General features: G+C 40.7%; 1 protein-coding gene across 1 annotated transcript in view; it reads right to left on the reverse strand.

Annotated features, from left to right (window-relative positions):
* Nucleotides 1-215: 215 nt before the first annotated feature.
* VBP1 (VHL binding protein 1) overlaps nucleotides 216-17,652 on the reverse strand; it is a 39,308-nt gene continuing 21,871 nt past the window's right edge. The window contains exons 4-6 of the mRNA XM_073599397.1: nucleotides 15,555-15,653; nucleotides 8,278-8,416; nucleotides 216-2,881 (exon numbers count right to left, since the gene is read on the reverse strand). Of these exons, the coding sequence (XP_073455498.1) occupies nucleotides 2,811-2,881; nucleotides 8,278-8,416; nucleotides 15,555-15,653 (309 nt within the window). The 3' untranslated portion in view covers nucleotides 216-2,810. The remainder of the gene's footprint in view (nucleotides 2,882-8,277; nucleotides 8,417-15,554; nucleotides 15,654-17,652) is intronic.

Raw genomic sequence — 17,652 nt, forward strand, 5'->3', positions numbered from 1 at the left:
GTTACAGTAAATAGCCGCAGACTACCTGAACTTACCAAATTATCTCTAGAGCTGCACTGACTTTACAAGCACCAAGTAGTGTCAGTTTATACTAATATAAGACCAAGATAAAGACAAGCTCTTTAAACTCTTATAATCAACAAATTTTAGAGGACATTCAAATGGGCAATTTATTAAAATCGGATCTAAGAAAGTGGAGACAAATGGCCACAGCAGACAGTTTACAGGTTTTATTTACTAAATGCATGTTAAAGGAGGAAATCCGAAGTCAAACTGTCAACAGTTGTTTTGTGTATATCTGGTACAATCATTGCAGGTGTTAATAAGCCTTGGCTACCTAAAACTGACACCAAATGTGGTGAAGACATCTAGGGAATAGGGAATCTAACATTACAGACAGGTGGCATTCCAAATACATTGATGTAAAAGATCTTAAACTTAAATAACAGAAAACGCAACATTTATAGCAACAATTTCATATTTTTTACAATGCAGAATAAAAAAAAAAAAAAAAAAAAAAACCACACACACAAAAAAACCCCCAAAAAACAAACAAAAAAACCCTACAAAAACAGTTTGAGAACAAAAAGCCATAATAATGGGATGATTTAATGTGACTATGTAGAGATTTAATGCAAGTCATGGTTTAAACATTGTGTGGGAAAAAATATCAGGTGTAGGGAAGCATGAAGCAGAAGCAATTTCCTGACGTGTGATTGGCTGCCAAAACTAAGATGGAGAAAGCCTGCATGGTAAACATCTGTCCACCTCACAAACCATTAAGTACTACATATCACAGCATGCCCTATATAAGAAATGAAGCAACTTTGTATCCTTAGGTTGCTGGCATTAGATATAAGGAATGTGCTCTTGTGGTAATATTTAGATTTTAAAAAAGTGCTACATGCCTACTTCTCTATACTCTTGAAAATTCCAGATAAGTGTTAAATGATGGTTTTCTTTATATGTAGATGCTGTGTACTTGTTTTCTCTGCTTATAAGAAAAAAAATAATACATTTCAGTGCTTGTGAAGAGAACTGCATTTATAATAAAAAAAAAAAAAAAAACCAACCATAAACAAAAAAGTTATATTAAAAAAAATGTGCAATTAAAATATCTTACTGGAAATCTGTCAAGAAAAACCATGGGAACAATATTTTTTTGATGAACCAGGTCCAATATATTTGCTCTACATGGTCAGTTACTGACCCGGAATACTTTTGTACATGCTTATTCCTGGACAGTGGCGCACCACGTAGTGAAGGATGGGTAAAGAACAGTCCTGGAGCATGCAACCTCAAAAACAAGTGCCACATATTTCTAACCCATACAGGTGATTTTAAACTCCCCAGACATGCAACACAAATCAAGCAAGTTCATTAATATACTGTACATTTGATCTATCCACCCCCCCCCCCTTCTCGTCCTTGAGAACTATACCATGATTAATCGAGGGTCCTGCAAGTTCACATTTATTTTTTTGCTTGGAAATGGTCTGCTGACATGGGTGTTAGATCAAACAAGCGATCCCTATGTTGCATGCCATTTTTAGTTAACTCCCAACTAGCTGCCTTATAGCATATGCACATTTGAAGTGATCCCTCACAGACCCTGTACACAACTTGTTATGCAAAGAGTATTCTAAAGAAGGCCTCCCTGGGATTACTTTAAATGTGGTGCTTCTCAACAAGTCCATGATCACCTGGCAGGAACCAGAACAGGAGCCTTCACATCTAAACAGATCCCAAGAACACAAGGCATTTGACATCACTATGTCAAGCTGAGCATTGCGCATACAACTTCCGAGCAGAAGTTTGAGCTGGCAGGACCTTGATGACTAAAAATCTCTTTAAACAGCATAAGAAAAAGAATGTTTTATAGCTGAACTTCTCAAAGTATGACTGAATAGAATAAGCCCCGGTTCACACAGGGGCGACTTGTCAGGCGACTTAGCCGCCTGACAAATCGCGTCCCGTTCTGTGCTACGGAATCGTTCTAATAGGAGCGACGCAAGTCGCTACGACTTAGAAAGAGGTTCCTGTAGTATTGTTGGGGCGACTTCAGGCGACTTGCATTGACTTCTATACAGAAGTCGTTTTGCAAGTTGCCGCTGAAGTCGTGTGCAGGTCACCTTGGTGAGTCGACCTGCAAGTCGTGCCGCCCCTGTGTGAACCAGCAGTAAAGGAAAGGGTTATTTTAAAACTGCAACTATTCTAGGATTTGCTTTATAAAAATTTGATATAGCATGTTTTAGTGAATCAGGAGCAAACAAAGCATTGGCTAGGTATACCAGTGCTCACAGACTACCACTAAGTCTAAATAGCTGGATCACAACACACCATAACTTTCTTTAACCACAGTGCTCCAGGTGGATGCAAAACAGACGGGGCCCAAATTTACAGCCCTAGGAAACCCATGCAAGATGTGTTCTACTCAATCCCCTGCAATAAGACGTAACTAGGAAAAATAAAAAACCATCAGCCCTTTGTGGATTTATTGGAGCATACAGACATGGCATGTAAAAAACTACAAGTAGCTGGGCAACACATTCCAGCAGCTTATGTACATGGTCTTATCCAGTCTGAATTTAGGTGGATGCAAGATGAAAGATTCTTCTGCTCATTGAAAACCAGTATACCTTGAGGCATGCATGAAATTGGATTAAACAAATAAATAAAAAGTGCACGCTTCAAGATCAATGGTTAAGAGGAAAGACAAAAAAAAAAAAAAAAAAAAGGAGAGTGTAATCCCATCCCAAAGGTCTGCGGAGGGCATATCTAAAACAACTGTTACTTGGAAAGAATTAAAACTATGCTTTGATTTTCGTGCCATCGGACTTGTTTCTTCTTTTTACATCCCAGTTATAAACTCTAGCCATATCTGGATGATTTGTTAAGGAACCAGCTTATGAAAAGATAAGGCAATTGAAACAATATATAGTTAACGTTAGACTGAAATCAAACTAATAGGGCCCAAGAGGTACACTTGTATTTGGGCCCCTTTCACACAGGCAGCAAATGATACTGCCCTCTGAGAAGCAATCAATGTGGATCACAGGGCAGTAGAACAGCCGCTTCCCAGGAGGCAATCCTGCTGTCTACTGCATGTGGGGTTTTTTTGTCTTTTTTTTTTTTTTATTTTTTTTTTTTACCAGTTTTGATTTAGTATTGATTTACTATGCTGCAACTGCTTGCCATATATTTGGCTTGTGGCACAGTCCTTTTCACCTCAGTGGTGCATTTGACAGCAAAGTATTGTGGGGCACAGCACTGGACCGAGATAAGCCTCAGGCAAGTACTTTGGAAGAAACATCCCAATAATTCTCTCAATTAAACATAGAATAAATTATTTTCTCATGGGATACTCACCAAATGGATAGACCCTTCCTGAAACCAGGTCCAACAAAGCTTGCAATATCAAACGAGCACCTGAATGCGATGAGAAGAGAGGAAGCAGATGAATTAAAAAAACAAGGCAATTCGTCTTGTTTTTTTATTTCATCTGCTTCCTCTCTTTTTTGTATTCTCACTGTGATATCGCAAGCCTTATTGGACACAATTTCAGGAAGGGTCTATCCATCTGGTGAGGATCCCATGAGAAAATTTTTATATTCAATTGAAAGACTTTGATTGAATATTGGGACATTACTCTGAGTGCTGTTTTTTTTGTTTTTTTTTAGATGATATGTTCAACCTGCCCAGAGAGGCATTGTGTTGCTAGCTGCTGTGGATTGTATATGATTGGCTCCTCCTGTGCGCTAATATTTTTTTTTAAGTATTTAGGAAGAACAGGGGGGCAGCTGCACATGAAATGTTTTTTACCTTAATGCAGAAAAAGCACGTAAAGTGGTTCTAAAGGCAGAAGGATTTTCATCTTAATGCATTCTATGCATTGAGATATAAAACCTTCTGTGTGAAGCAGCCAGCCTCATACCTGCCTAAGCTCCATCGCAATCCAACAATGTTGCACAAGAGTCTCAGCCATCTGGGGCTCTCCCTCCTCATTGGCTGAGACACAGCTGCAGGTGCCATTGGCTCCCGCTACTGTCAGTCAGTGAGCCAATGAGGAGAGAGGCTGAGCCGGGGCTCAGTTTCTGAAAAGACACACAGAGCAGCGGCTCGGGTGCCCCCATAGCAAGCCGCTCGCTGTGGGGGCACTTGGCAGGGGAGGAGGGGCCAGGAGATTGTGCAAGGGACCCAAGAAGAGGAGGATCTGCGCTGTTCTGTACAAAACCACTGCACAGATCAGGCAAGTATAACTTTTTTTTTTTTTCTAGGAAGTCTTCCAGGGCAGCATCTGAAAGATAGGGCTCCTCCCAGGAAACACAATGTCCACCATTATAAAGAGTTTGCACATTCCTGCATGCCTCAGTAATATAAAATGCCTTTTCACTTTACGCCAAATAATGTCCCCCCCCACCCCTTTTTTTTTGTAGGGAGGGAACAAGTGCTGCCCGGGAAGACTTCCTAGAAAAGGAGTTACCGGGTACCCAACTCGCTTTTCTCAAGTCGTCTTCCAGGGCAGCATCTGAGAGGATGTAGCAAGGAATACTTACTAGGGAGGGCCTACCGCATGGAAAAAGTTTGATCTTGGTTGGACAGGCAGTCGATACGATAGTGCCTTACAGAGGTTTTAAAGCTCGACCCTGACACTGTCCTGCAGATCTGTTTTTCTGCAAAGGAGGCCCATGCTCTGGTAGAGTGGGCTTTGATTCCCTCAGGCGGACGTAGACTTTGAGACAGGTATGCCAGTTTTATTCCATTATGCTATAGAGCTCTTTGAAGCTTGTTGACCTTTATTTTTTCCTGGAGTATAAAACAAAGAGCGAGGAAGTCTTCCCCCAGTCTTTGGTCCTTCCCGGGTCAGCCATCAGGATTCTCCCGACATCCAGTTCGGCGTAGTTTTCCCTTTTGTTGCTATGGAGGGAAGGTATGATGTCCTGTGACTGGAACGGTGAGGGGACTTTCAGTAGAAAGGCTGGGTCAGGCGAGAGGATTACTTTGCCTAATAGGATCGTACAGTATGGTTCCAGGATTGATAGTGCCTGAACCTCGCTGACACCAGAGATACCAATACCACAGTTTTTAGTGTTGGTGTTTTGTCTGAGCATTCATCTGGGCTCGAAAAGAGTAGAGAGGAACCCCTTTAATACTATGGATAGATCCCATGAGGGGAATTTCTTAGAACGTGCTGGTTTTGATTTTTCCACCGAGAAGAGGAATAGATTTAGAGTGGATAGAGTGGATCTTCCGCTAGACTTACATCAAGGAAGGAGGATAGGGCTGCGACCTGTACATTCAATGTGTTGTGCGATATATTGCTGTCTGCACCATCATGTAGAAAGTCCAAAATATTTGGAATAATTTTTTCCCCCTGACCTCTTGTCAAGCACCAAGATACAAACCTTTTTTGAACCTTTTCCTATATCGCTTGAGTAACTTTCTTTCTGCTGGCCAAGATGGTATTCACCACTTTGACAGGTCTTTGTTTTGATATTCGGGTGCCGGATTGGCCCCCTGAGTTAGTAGTTCTGTTTTGTATGGTAAGAGGAGGAGCGCCTGACTGCTCATGTTCTTTAACCCCTTCAGCCCCAGAAGATTTTAGCCCCTTCCTGACCAGAGCACTTTTTACAATTTGGCACTGCGTCGCTTTAACGGACAATTGCGCGGTCATACAATGCTGTACCCAAACTAAATTTGCGTCCTTATTTTCCCACAAATAGAGCGTCCCTATTCCTCCTTTGAAAGGACCATCGCTTCTTGGCTTTGTTTTGCTTGTAGCTTTTTTGTCTGCTGACGAAAGGGCACCTTGCTTTTTCTTCGGGTACGGAAACCCCTTTTTTCTATCCACTGACCTGTCAAGTACCTGTTACAAACCTGGTCCAAAGAGAAGGTTGCCTATGAAGGGGATACCACACAATTAGTTTTTTTGAGGCGACATCCGCTATCCACTCTTAGAGCCATAGGGCCCTCCTGGCAGAGTTTATCATTACCATTGCCTAGCTGTGGTTTTGACCGCCTCGGCAGAAGCATCTGCTACAAAGGCCGCCGCCCTTGTCAGGGTGGGCATGGTTATTAGTAACTGTTCTCTGGGGGTATCCCCTTCTAAGAGTTCTTGCAGCTGGTTTAGCCATAGCAGCAGGGTTCTTGCAGTGCATGCAATCACAGGGTTGAGGTGTGATGCCCCCGCTTCCCATGCCCTTTTTAGCAGTGATTCAGCTTTCTTAACCATGGGGTCTTTTAACGTACCAGAATCCTCAAACGAGAGGTCTGACTTGTTTGCTATTCTTGACAGTGATGTGTCTACCTTAGGGCATTTAGCCCAGGTTTGCGTGCCCGTGTCCTCTTCAGCAAACGGGTACCTGTGCTTTATTGCCAATGGCGTAAACAGTCTCCTTTCGGTTTCTTCCCATTCCTTCTTGATGTCTTTTAAGGTTTGGTGTACAGGGAATGCCCTGGGTTTCTTTGGCTACAAGCCCTTGTACATCTTGTCATGCAAGGACAATTATGGCTTCTGTTCTTTTATTCCTAGTGTGCCCATGATTGCTCTCACTAGTTCCTTCGTGTCCACTGTCGGAAAGAGTAGATTTTGAGAGCCTTCACCTTCTGAGTCTAAGCAAAAGCCTTCATCAGGTTCATAGGCAAGGGGTTTCTGAACTCTTTTCCTGGTCAGATCTACCAGGCTGTTCTTTGCTAGTGGACGGGGTGGCCGCCCGACTGGTGGAAGGGTTGCTCCCTGGCGCTTCTTTGGTTGGAGTTCGAAGATTTTTAATCGCCATGCGCAAGGTGTCCCACATTTCCTTTTTAAAAGTGGACATAAGATCTTTAAAGCACTCCTGTGATTCTTTTGCCACCAGCTTGCCGATACATTTTTGGCATAATGGTTTCGTCAAATCCAACACTAATTTATGACTGCATGCTTTATTGCTGGTCCTGGACTTTTTCCTCTTCTGGGGCTTTTGTCTGAATAAGAAAAAAGGACCCAGTGTGAGAAAGGTGCAAATAGTCTGCAGCATACCACTACGTAGCCTACAGCGAATAGTGGTTGGCAAGTACAGAGGTGGCCTGTGCATGCTCTGGCTCAGTGTTTCTCAACTCTAGTCCTCAAGGCGCTCCAACAGGTCATGTTTTCAGGATTTCCATTATTTTGCACATGTGATTTGATCAGTTTCACTGCCTTAGTAATTACCACTAAGACAGTGGTTTTATCTGAGGGAAATCCTGAAAACATGACCTGTTGGGGTGCCTTGAGGACTGGAGTTGAGAAACAATGCTCTGGCCAACCTTGGAGCTGTCCTGGCTTGCAGGATCTGCAAAGCAGGGCGATGCAGCTTCCGGCATGATTAGCCGACTGAGCCTCCTGCCAGGTGCTCTTTTATGGCTTCCCTGCCCCGCCCTGATAGGAGGTATGGGTGGACACATAACTCTCCACGTGATTTTCGCCTTGCATGTCTCCATTTCTATCCAGAGGAGATACTGTATCCAGGTTCCTGATCTGCAGCCAGAAGTGATGTCATCGCTGTGTGCCTGGGTTTGTTGTCCCCCTTAGCATTCAGGCACCCTCCGAAAAGATGGCGCCGGACGAAACTGCATCACTGGAAGTTCCGCCCACCGGAAGTGACCCACTCTGCATCCCGGGACTCACCCAACGGCATCTTGCTACACACCTCTGAACGCCCAGACAGGGGAGAAGTGAGGAGGCCAGATAGCGTCCCGCAGACACCATAGGAAGGCCGGTTTGTGCATGCTGCTGCACCACAGCACTAGAGGGGGACTGCAGGGAGGTATCCCAAGATACCTTTGTCGGCTGGGGGGGGTTGCTTACTCCCCAGTGGGAGGCTGATGAGGACCCTGGAAGACCTGGCCTAAGTCGCCTGACCCCCTCAGAGGCAATTAAAGACAACCGGCCAGGGGAGTCCCCTGCAACTAGCACAGGGAGGGGAAAGAAAAAAAAATAAAAATAAAAAAAGTGCTGATCCTGTTGGTCCAGAGCAAAAACACAAGAACTGAGGCATGCAGGTATGTGCAAACGCTTTATAATGGTGGACATTGTGTTTCACCCTTTAATATCACTTTTAAAAAAAGGTAAAAAAAACCTTTACAACCACTTTAAGACAGGTTCATTTCACCAATGCCTCTACCTTATCGTGGTTACCTACATAAACAGTCAATCTCCGCAATTGTCTAACAAAACAACAGCTACTATTCAATCAAGTAAAACCAACTGAAAACCACTTCTGAGAAGACCAATAATTTAACTTCACCACAAAAGGATACTGACTTCTGTTGTGGTAAACTGGTCCCGCAAAAAGTCAAGGTCCTGTTCTGTGGACTCAAGGTTTCTGGTGGCTGTAGACAAATTCTTCTCTAGCAAAGCCTGAGCTTCATCAATATCATATTCAAGCATCACATTGGCCTTATAAGGAGATAAAAACATAATTGTTAAACAAAGTACAAGTAAAAATATTTACTAAACTACAAACCTAAAAAGTGGTTGTAAACCCTATACATACACTTCGTGAAATGACTAGCCTCAGGTGATACAGAGATAAAACAAATCTAAGAGCCCTTTCACACTGGGGCGGTTTGCAGGCGCTATTGCGCTAATAATAGCGCCTGCAAACCGACCCGAAAGTGCTGCTACTTTCATTCCAGTGTGAAAGCCCCGAGGGCTTTCACACTGGAGCGATACGCTGGCAGGACGGTAAAAAAAGTCCTACCAGCAGCATCTTCGGAGCGGTGAAGGAGCGGTGTGTATACCGCTCCTGCCCATTGAAATCTCTGCAGAGGCGCTTTGCGGTGGTATTTAACCCTTTCTCGGCCACTAGCGGGGGGTATACCGACGGTAAAACGCCGCTAATAATATCGTCGTTTTACCGCCGACGCCTCCCCCGCCCCAGTGTGAAAGGGCTCTTACATAAGTTGTGTTCATCTGTAGTCTTTTCTCCGCTACATATGTTCAAAGTCCAGAATTTACATTTACAGCTTGTGTGAGCTTTCAGAAAGTAGTGGGTAGGGAGCTGAAATTAGCTCTCACTGAGCGCAGCATAGTGTGATTGGATGGAAGTTACACACCCCTTTTGATTCAGCACACAGGGACAGAGCCAAGGCTGTAAAGCAGAGACTGTCTGCTGGAGCTCTCTCCCTTATCACTTTTTTCTTGGTTTCAGGAAAACTTGTCAGAAGTGGCTCATGCAGACAGCAGAGGAACCAGGCAGTAAATGACACTTCATGCTCTGGATTGAGACACACACACCATAGGGGGGATATAATTTGTTCATATTTCAAGTGGTTTACAACCCACTATAAACAAGGTTTACATTTTTGTTGCTTCTGATAGCTAGATATATTCATATTCAAACCTCTTAACTAAAATATAAAATTACACATTTACTCATCAAGAACAATAAGCTGCAAGCACACTTTGTATTGTGTATTGTAAAATGTGTTGTGTTAAAAAAAAAAAAAAAAAAAAATATATATATATATATATATATATATATATATATATATATATATATATATATATATATATATATATATATATATATATATATATATATATATATATATATATATATATATATATATATATATATATATATATATACACATACATACATACATACATACATACACACACACATATACATACATACATATACACACCACGTCAGCCCCAGAAGGATTTAACCCCTTCCTGACCGGGCCATTTTTGCGATACGGTACTGCGTCGCTTTAACTGGCAATTGCGCGGCGCTGTACCCAAACAAAATTGACGTCCTTTTTTTCCCCACAAATAGTGCTTTCTTTTGGTGGTATTTGATCACCTCTGCGGTTTCTATTTTTTGTGCTATAAAAAAATAAAAAGTTTTCCTCAGCTTAGGCCGATATATATTCTTCTACATATTTTTGGTAAACACACACACACACAAAAAAAAAAAAAAAAAAAAATATTGCAATAAGCGTGTATTAAATGGTTTGCGCAAAAGTTAGTGTCTACAAAATAGGGGATAGATTTATGGCATTTTTATTTATTTTTTTTACAAGTAATGGCGGCGATCTGCGATTTTTATTGGGACTGTGACTTTGCGGCGGACAGATCAGACACTTTTGACACTTCTTTGGGACCGCTGACATTTATACAGCGATCAGAGCTAAAAATAATAATAGAAATACCCGCGCTATAGAGACAATTACTAAAAATCAAAATCGAAACAAATGAATTGTAAATATCTTTACGGGCTGCTGCTGTAGTGCAAGTTAAAAAACCCCAAGTGAACAAATGTGAATATTATTCTCAGCACTGCTCCAAACAATAAAGTGCCTATATTAACATGATCAATATAATGAATAATATTAAATCAACAATATAAAGTGCTTAGTGGAATCATATAAAGTCTATCCATATATATGGTATGATGAACTTGTGCAACTTGTAATGTGCAGATCCTGGTGACACTCCGTGCTCCCCACTCACCAAAAATAATCTTTAAAATCGCCTGGTATATGGGTTAGAGTATCACCTTCCACCAATGACTGGGACTGCTGGATATGTTCTGTGTATAGGTGAGGAAATAACCTTTCTTCCACTAACAAACTATGAGACATCAGGTATATCCTATATCCGGGTGAAGGTATCTCCTCTCCATCACTCCCAGTGATCAGATATCCATATTGTAGACGTATGGCAATGAAGAGAAAAAGGTGTATAGTGTAATACTACTAAAATTTATTTGTTAAAAAGGTCAAAATCATTACACTTACATCAAAGATTTAAAAACCATGCAAAAAACCGTCACTAGGTCTCCTTTGCTTGCCGCGTTTCACCCCTCACAGTGGGAGGGGCGAAACGCATCAAGCGAAGGAGACCTAGTGACGGTTGTTTGCAAGCCAAGGCGGCGTTTTTTTGCATGTTTTATCTGATCACTGGGAGAGATGGAGATGAGATACCTTCCCCCGGATATAGGATATACCTAACGTCTCATAGTTTAGGACTGCTGGATATGTTCTGTGTATAGGTGAGGATATCACCTTTCTTCCACTAATAGTCATTGGTGGAAGGCGATACTCTAGCCCATATACCAGACGATTTTAAAGATTATTTTTGGTGAGTGGGGACCTAGGAGGGGAGCACAGAGTGTCACCAGGATATGCACAAGTTCAGCATACCATATATATATATATAGTTGGACTTTATATAATTGCACTTTTATAAAAAAAAAAAGTTTGCACTAAGCACTCTATATTGTTGATTAATATTTCACTGTATTGATCATATTAATATAGGCACTTTGTTGGAGCAGCGCTGAGTATAATATTCACATTTAGAACTAAAAATAGCAGTGATTACTATATGTCACTGGCAGGGAAATGGTTAGCACTAGTGGGCGATCAAGGGGTTAAATGTGTTCCCTCAGCGTGTTCTAACTGTGGGGGGATGGGACTGCCTGGGGAAGAAGACAGATCGGTGTTCCTATATACTAGGAACACACAATCTGTCTCTCCTCCCCTGCCAGAACGTGGATTTGTGTGTTTACACACACACACACACACACACACACAGATCCTCATTCTGGGCACGTGCATCGGCTCCTCAGCAAGCGGTTAAGGTGCTAACTGACCCAAAAAATGCAGACAATGAGGTTGATTTACTGGTGGCGGCTTGTGTGTGCGCCATTCTGGATTTATATTCCTCCTTGGTCACTGGTCACGGATAAGTTTGCATGGATCATAAGTGAACACAAGCTTATATGGACTTGATGTTTATTTATGTTTATCTTTTTTCTGATTGATTGGTTTTGCAGATTGATTGCACTTTAAAAATCGATCGTTCATGGAGAAGTGCACATGGATCACAAGTGAATATGAATTTATATGTTCTTATTTATGTTTCTTGCCGTATATTGATAGGTTGTGCATATTGACTGCACTGCTTTACAACATTTTTTATCAGTTGTTCTTTCCATTGTCTGCATTTTGTGGTCAGTTTGCATCTTAAAAAAAAAAGAAGCATAGTCAAAGCTTTATTGGCTGTACTTCTCTCCTATGGATCACAGAAGTGCAGTTCATTCTGCACTTCTGTGACCGGTTTTCACCGACAGCAGGCTGACGTCAGAGCCAGTCCAGGCTGGGGAAAAATCCCGACCATATGGTCAGGATCCACTCAGAAACGGCACCTGGCTAAGCCTCTCAGCGATCCGCCAATAGCCCAAGCCAGCCCCTTCTGTCCCCTCCATAGTCCAGCGCTCCAGTGAGCGCGGGAGGGGCAGAGCAAAGAGCCAATGACTGACAGTCCAGGCTCTCTGCTCAGAGTGGAGGGGGATAAATAAGTGATCAGCTGTGTTTGATTGCTCAGTTCTCACTCACTACAGAGGCGGGGGTGGGGGGTGGGTGGAGATGTAGCATCAGGTCAATTCTGCAGCCACCTAGGCGAGTGTAATCTTTCTTGTTTAGAAAGCCATACTTCTCTTTTAATAGAGTTCATTTGTTTGGAGAGACATGAAACCCTACATGTTGAGAAGTTCATTTTTTTTAGCACAGCACGTTTTATACATCATATTCTAAACCTGTTAATGTTTTATCTATCTCTACAGACAAGTAGAAAACGCCTAGAATATTTAAAGCAGCAATGTCTGCCCCATATTTCGACACACCCTAAAATGTTTTATTTAGGAAAAGACAACTCAATTTTTTTTGCTGTGTTATAAAAACAACACAAACACACACACACATATACACACACTATTTTGTAATTCAAAGCAACATTTAAACAAACAAATTCCAAATCTCGCTATGCCTCCAGAAATCTACTTCCCTGTGACTGAACTTAAAAAATACACGCGTCCCTTGATGTAGTTATATCTTTTGGGAAATACTTTTGTAGTAGAATTTCATATTAATTTGCATATGTTTTATTGATAATATATTATTACTATTATTATTATTATAGTAGTAATTATCATATTATTAGATAGTAAAGCAATAGTTATTAGTCTTTATAAATGTATACTATGTTATCCCATAAATATAGAAGGTCTTCATTTTTAAATGTTGAACTTTAGATGACCCCTCTGCTTTATGCTGGTATTTTTTTTATAAGACAGTCACAAGTTTACTGGGTGAAAGGTTATAAGGATAGTTCATTTTAGGTTTTTCAGTCTACTACTTAGAAGGGAAACACTTTGACAGCAGTTGAATTACATCCTGATAAGAGAATATTCCTTGAGGGTAATAAATAAACATTGTCAAGAATAAGTGATAAGACGTTTTAAACTGGTGGTTTAACCACTTCGCATCCAGGCCATTTCTGACACTTCGCTCCTACATGTCAAAAATCATCATTTCTTTGCTATAAAATTAGATAGAACCCCCAAACATTATATATGTTTTTTTAGCAGAGACCCTAGAGAATACAATGGCAGTCATTGCAACTTTTTATCTTGCACGGTATTTGCGTAGCAATTTTTCGAACGCGTTTTTTTTAAAAAAAAAAACAGTTTCATGCTTTAAAAAAAAAACAAAACAGCAAAGTTAGCCAAATTTTTTTGCATTGTGTGAAAGATGAAGTTACGCCGAGTAAATAGATACCCAACATGTCACGCTTCAAAATTGCACACGCTCGTGGAATGGCGCCAAACTTTGGTACTTAAAAATCCCCATAGGCGACGCTTTAACATTTTTTACTGGTTACATGTTTTGAGTTACAGAGGAGGTCTAGGGCCAAAATTATTGCTCTCGCTCCAACGTTCGCGGCGATACCTCACATGTGTGGTTTGAACACCGTTTTCATATGTGGGCGGGACTTACGTATGCGTACGCTTCTGCGTGCGAGCTCACGGGGACAGGGGCGCTTTAAAAAAATTTTTTTTTTTATTGTTAATTTTACTTAAAAATTTTTATTTTTACACTTTAAAAAAAATTTTTTTTTTTTTTGATCACTTTTATTCCTATTACAAGGAATGTAAACATCCCTTGTAATAGGAATATGACACGATCAGTCCTCTTTACAGTGAGATATGGGGTCAATAAGACCCCACATCTCACCTCTAGGCTGGGAAGCCTAAAATAAAAAAAAAAAATAAAACGATCGCCGCTTCACAGCCGAAGCGGCGCCGTTTTTTTGAATGCAGAGGCCGGGCGTGACGTCATAACATCGCGCCCGGCCTCCGAACGATCATAGAGACTCCGGCGACCATCTGGTCCGCCGGAAATCTCTATGGTGAACATCCGGCGCCGGCGGATCCGCTATCCGACTCACCGATCGCTGAGGTGAGTTGGTAGTAGCACCGGAGGGCAGCGGGAGGGGGGGGGGACGTCCCCTCCCGCCGCCCGTAAGAACGATCAAGCGGCGGAACAGCCGCTATGATCGTTCTTATGGTGTACGGAATCGCCGGCTGAAAATGCCGGTATCTGAATACCTCAGACATCATTCAGATATAAGCCCCGAAAGTCGAGGACGTCATATGATGTCCTCCGGATGTCAAGCGGTTAAAAGCAATTATGTGGAATATGGGAAAGCTATGTACGTTAAATTTGACAGGGTCAAAAAGGTCTGCTTGTGTCCCAATTAAAAAACAGTTAAAATACATTTGAATAAGAAAACACTATTATGTGTATGTATGTATGTATGTATTAATAATTAGACAATATTGAATAAAGTAGTTAGCTTTGTGTATAATTACATACATATAGGATTGTATACTTAAATACTATAATACATATAACACATAAGGTGGGGTTATTGCAAGTCAATTTTCCCAAAGTCGTAGATCTGTTATCCTTGAGTTGGTGAAGTCTTAGGACAAGGAGGGTTTGATTTAACATGACTGGGTGCATACTGTCTTTACACAAGAATTTTAATGGGTAAAACTGAGTACTGTCCATGATACTTTTTTGATTTGCACTAACACGGCTACAATCACCTCAAGTATAATGGGTAAAACCATAGACAAAACCAGTTATAAATAATTTTAATATACATAGGAATTCTGGGAATTAATAAGTTTGTCTGGTTGTATGACAGGTGTCAGATTTATGGTTAGTTAAATTGACGTAGGTCTTAGCAACCAATCATGTTGTACCTAGTATGCTTGCATTGTTAGAAACTGTATAAAATTAGACCTGCATCTTGTAATACTTTGAACATGAACCTGTATGTTCCCAGCTGTTAATAAACCTGCATCACTGAAGTCCTGCCTGGTTCAATTCGTCATTATTCTACTTCACTTTCAAATCTCCAGTTATTTTGCAACACAGAGGCTGCTCAGAGGTGGTTCTAATGAAGACGACCCCTTGAAGTCTGTTTGAGAAAAGCTTTTATAAAAGGTTACGTCAATCTTTTCACAAAAGGAGCAGTCAAAAATACGGCCAAATGTTTCCTAAAAGCTTTGCAGTTCATCACAGATGAATAATGCTGTTTATCACTACCATATAACAGCTGTAAGAAGTAAACATTGCATAGCTTTCCTTTAAAACACAACATAAAAGTGCAAACATTTTATAAATATCTTAGCATTAAGGAGACATATTTACCTTTCCTTTAAAAAACTTACCCCAAGCCACAAGCAGACTTTGTCTGTAGGCGGTACTGATGCTTTACAATATAGATTATCTGCCAATAAAAACCTTGTTTCCATTGGCCCTGTAGTGCCCTGTCAAAAAAGAAAAAAATTTTTCACTTAAAAAGTATCTAAACCCAGGAAAAAAAAAATATATATTTAAGATTTCTATCTTAGCATTCCTTAAAGCTGAACTCTAGGCAGATCTAAAATTCCAAAAATTATTATTAGGAGCTCTGTAATTAATACACCATTAATAAACCCTTTTTTTAATGCAAGAAATGTTAAAAGATCACCTTTAGTAACATGTTACACCTGTCTTAGGGTGTAACATGTTATTAATGCAGCAGCCCCAATGACCCCCGAAGGGTTAGGTTATAAATAAAATATCCCAAGCTTTGAACATCTCACGGAGCACTGTTCAATCCATCATCCGAAAATGGAAAGAGTATGACACAACTGCAAACCTACCAAGACATGGCCGTCCACCTAAACTGACAGGCCAGGCAAAGAGAACATTAATCAGAGGAGCAGCCAAGAGGCCCGTGGTAACTCTTAAGGAGCTGCAGAGATCCACAGCTCAGGTAGGAGAATATGGAAACAGGACAACTATTAGTCGTGCACTCCACAAATCTGGCCTTTATGGAAGAGTGGCAAGAAGAAAGCTGTTGAAGGAAAGCCACAAAAAGTCCAGTTTGTGAGAAGACCTGTGGAGGACACAGCAAACATGTGGAAGAAGGTGCTCCAGTCAGATGAGACCAAAATTTAACTTTTTTCCCTTAAAGCAAAACACTAAGTGTGGCAGAAAACTAACACTGCACATCACCCTGAACACACCATCCCCACCGAGAAACATGATGATGGCAGCATCATGTTGTAGGGATGCTTTTCTTCAGCAGGGACAGGGAAGCTGGTTATATTTAATGGGAAGATGGATGGAGCCAAATACAGGAAAATCTTAGAAGAAAACCTGTTAGCATCTGCAAAAGACTTGAGACTCGGGCAGAGGTTCACCTTCCAGCAGGACAACAACCCAGACCTTAATCCAATTGGAGAATCTGTGGCAAGACTCAAAAATTGCTGTTGAGATGCTCTCCATCCAATCTGACAGAGCTTGAGCTATTTTGCAAAGAATGGGCAAAAATGTCACTCTAGATGTGCAAAGCTGGTAGAGACATCCCCAAAAAGACTTGCAGCTGTAATTGCAGCGAAAGGTGGTTCTACAAAGTACAGTAATACTTTGGTTTGTGAGCATAATTCGTTCCAGGAGCATGCTCTGTAATCCAAAACACTCATATCAAAGCAAATTTTCCCATAGGAAATAAGGTAAACTCAGATAATTCGTTCCACAACCATTTATTCATATAAAAAATGATCAAAAGCTCATATTAATACTGTACAGTACTGTAGTAGGAATACTGTACCTGTGTTGGGGAAAAAAAAAAAAAAAAAAAGAATTACACTCACAATGTTAAGGAGTCTGGACCTCATCCATGTAAAGCCGCTGTGTATATTACAGTAAAGCTGCTGGTATACAGTGCTATATGTGGCCAGAGGTTCGGGGGCTGAACACAATGTTGTTACAGTAAAACTACTGCTCGTATATTCAAGACATTTTTCTAAAAACGTTGCTCGCATTTCAAAACGCTCGTATACCTCAAACCAAGGTATTATTTTATTGATTCGGGGGGGCCGAATACAAATGCACACCACACTTTTCAGATATTTGTAAAAATTGTTGAACCATTTATCATCTTCCTTCCACGTCACAATTATGTGCGTATATATATATATATATATATATATATATATATATATATATATATATATATATATATATATATATATATATATATATATATATATATATATATATATATATATATATATATAAAAATTCTACACACACAAAATTTCAAGTCCTGCGCTACTAGCCAGTTGCCCCTAAACACGCCCTCAAATTATCTCATGGAATGACACTTAAATGTTTCATGCAGAATTAAGTTAATATTTATTTTTATAACAACAACTTTATCTATGCCCAGTGCCCACCCATGCAGACGAGGAGAGAACAGGAGAGCCGCCCGGATGA

This window comes from Aquarana catesbeiana, linkage group LG09 (genome assembly GCF_042186555.1).
Source record: "Aquarana catesbeiana isolate 2022-GZ linkage group LG09, ASM4218655v1, whole genome shotgun sequence".
NCBI lineage: Eukaryota > Metazoa > Chordata > Amphibia > Anura > Ranidae > Aquarana > Aquarana catesbeiana.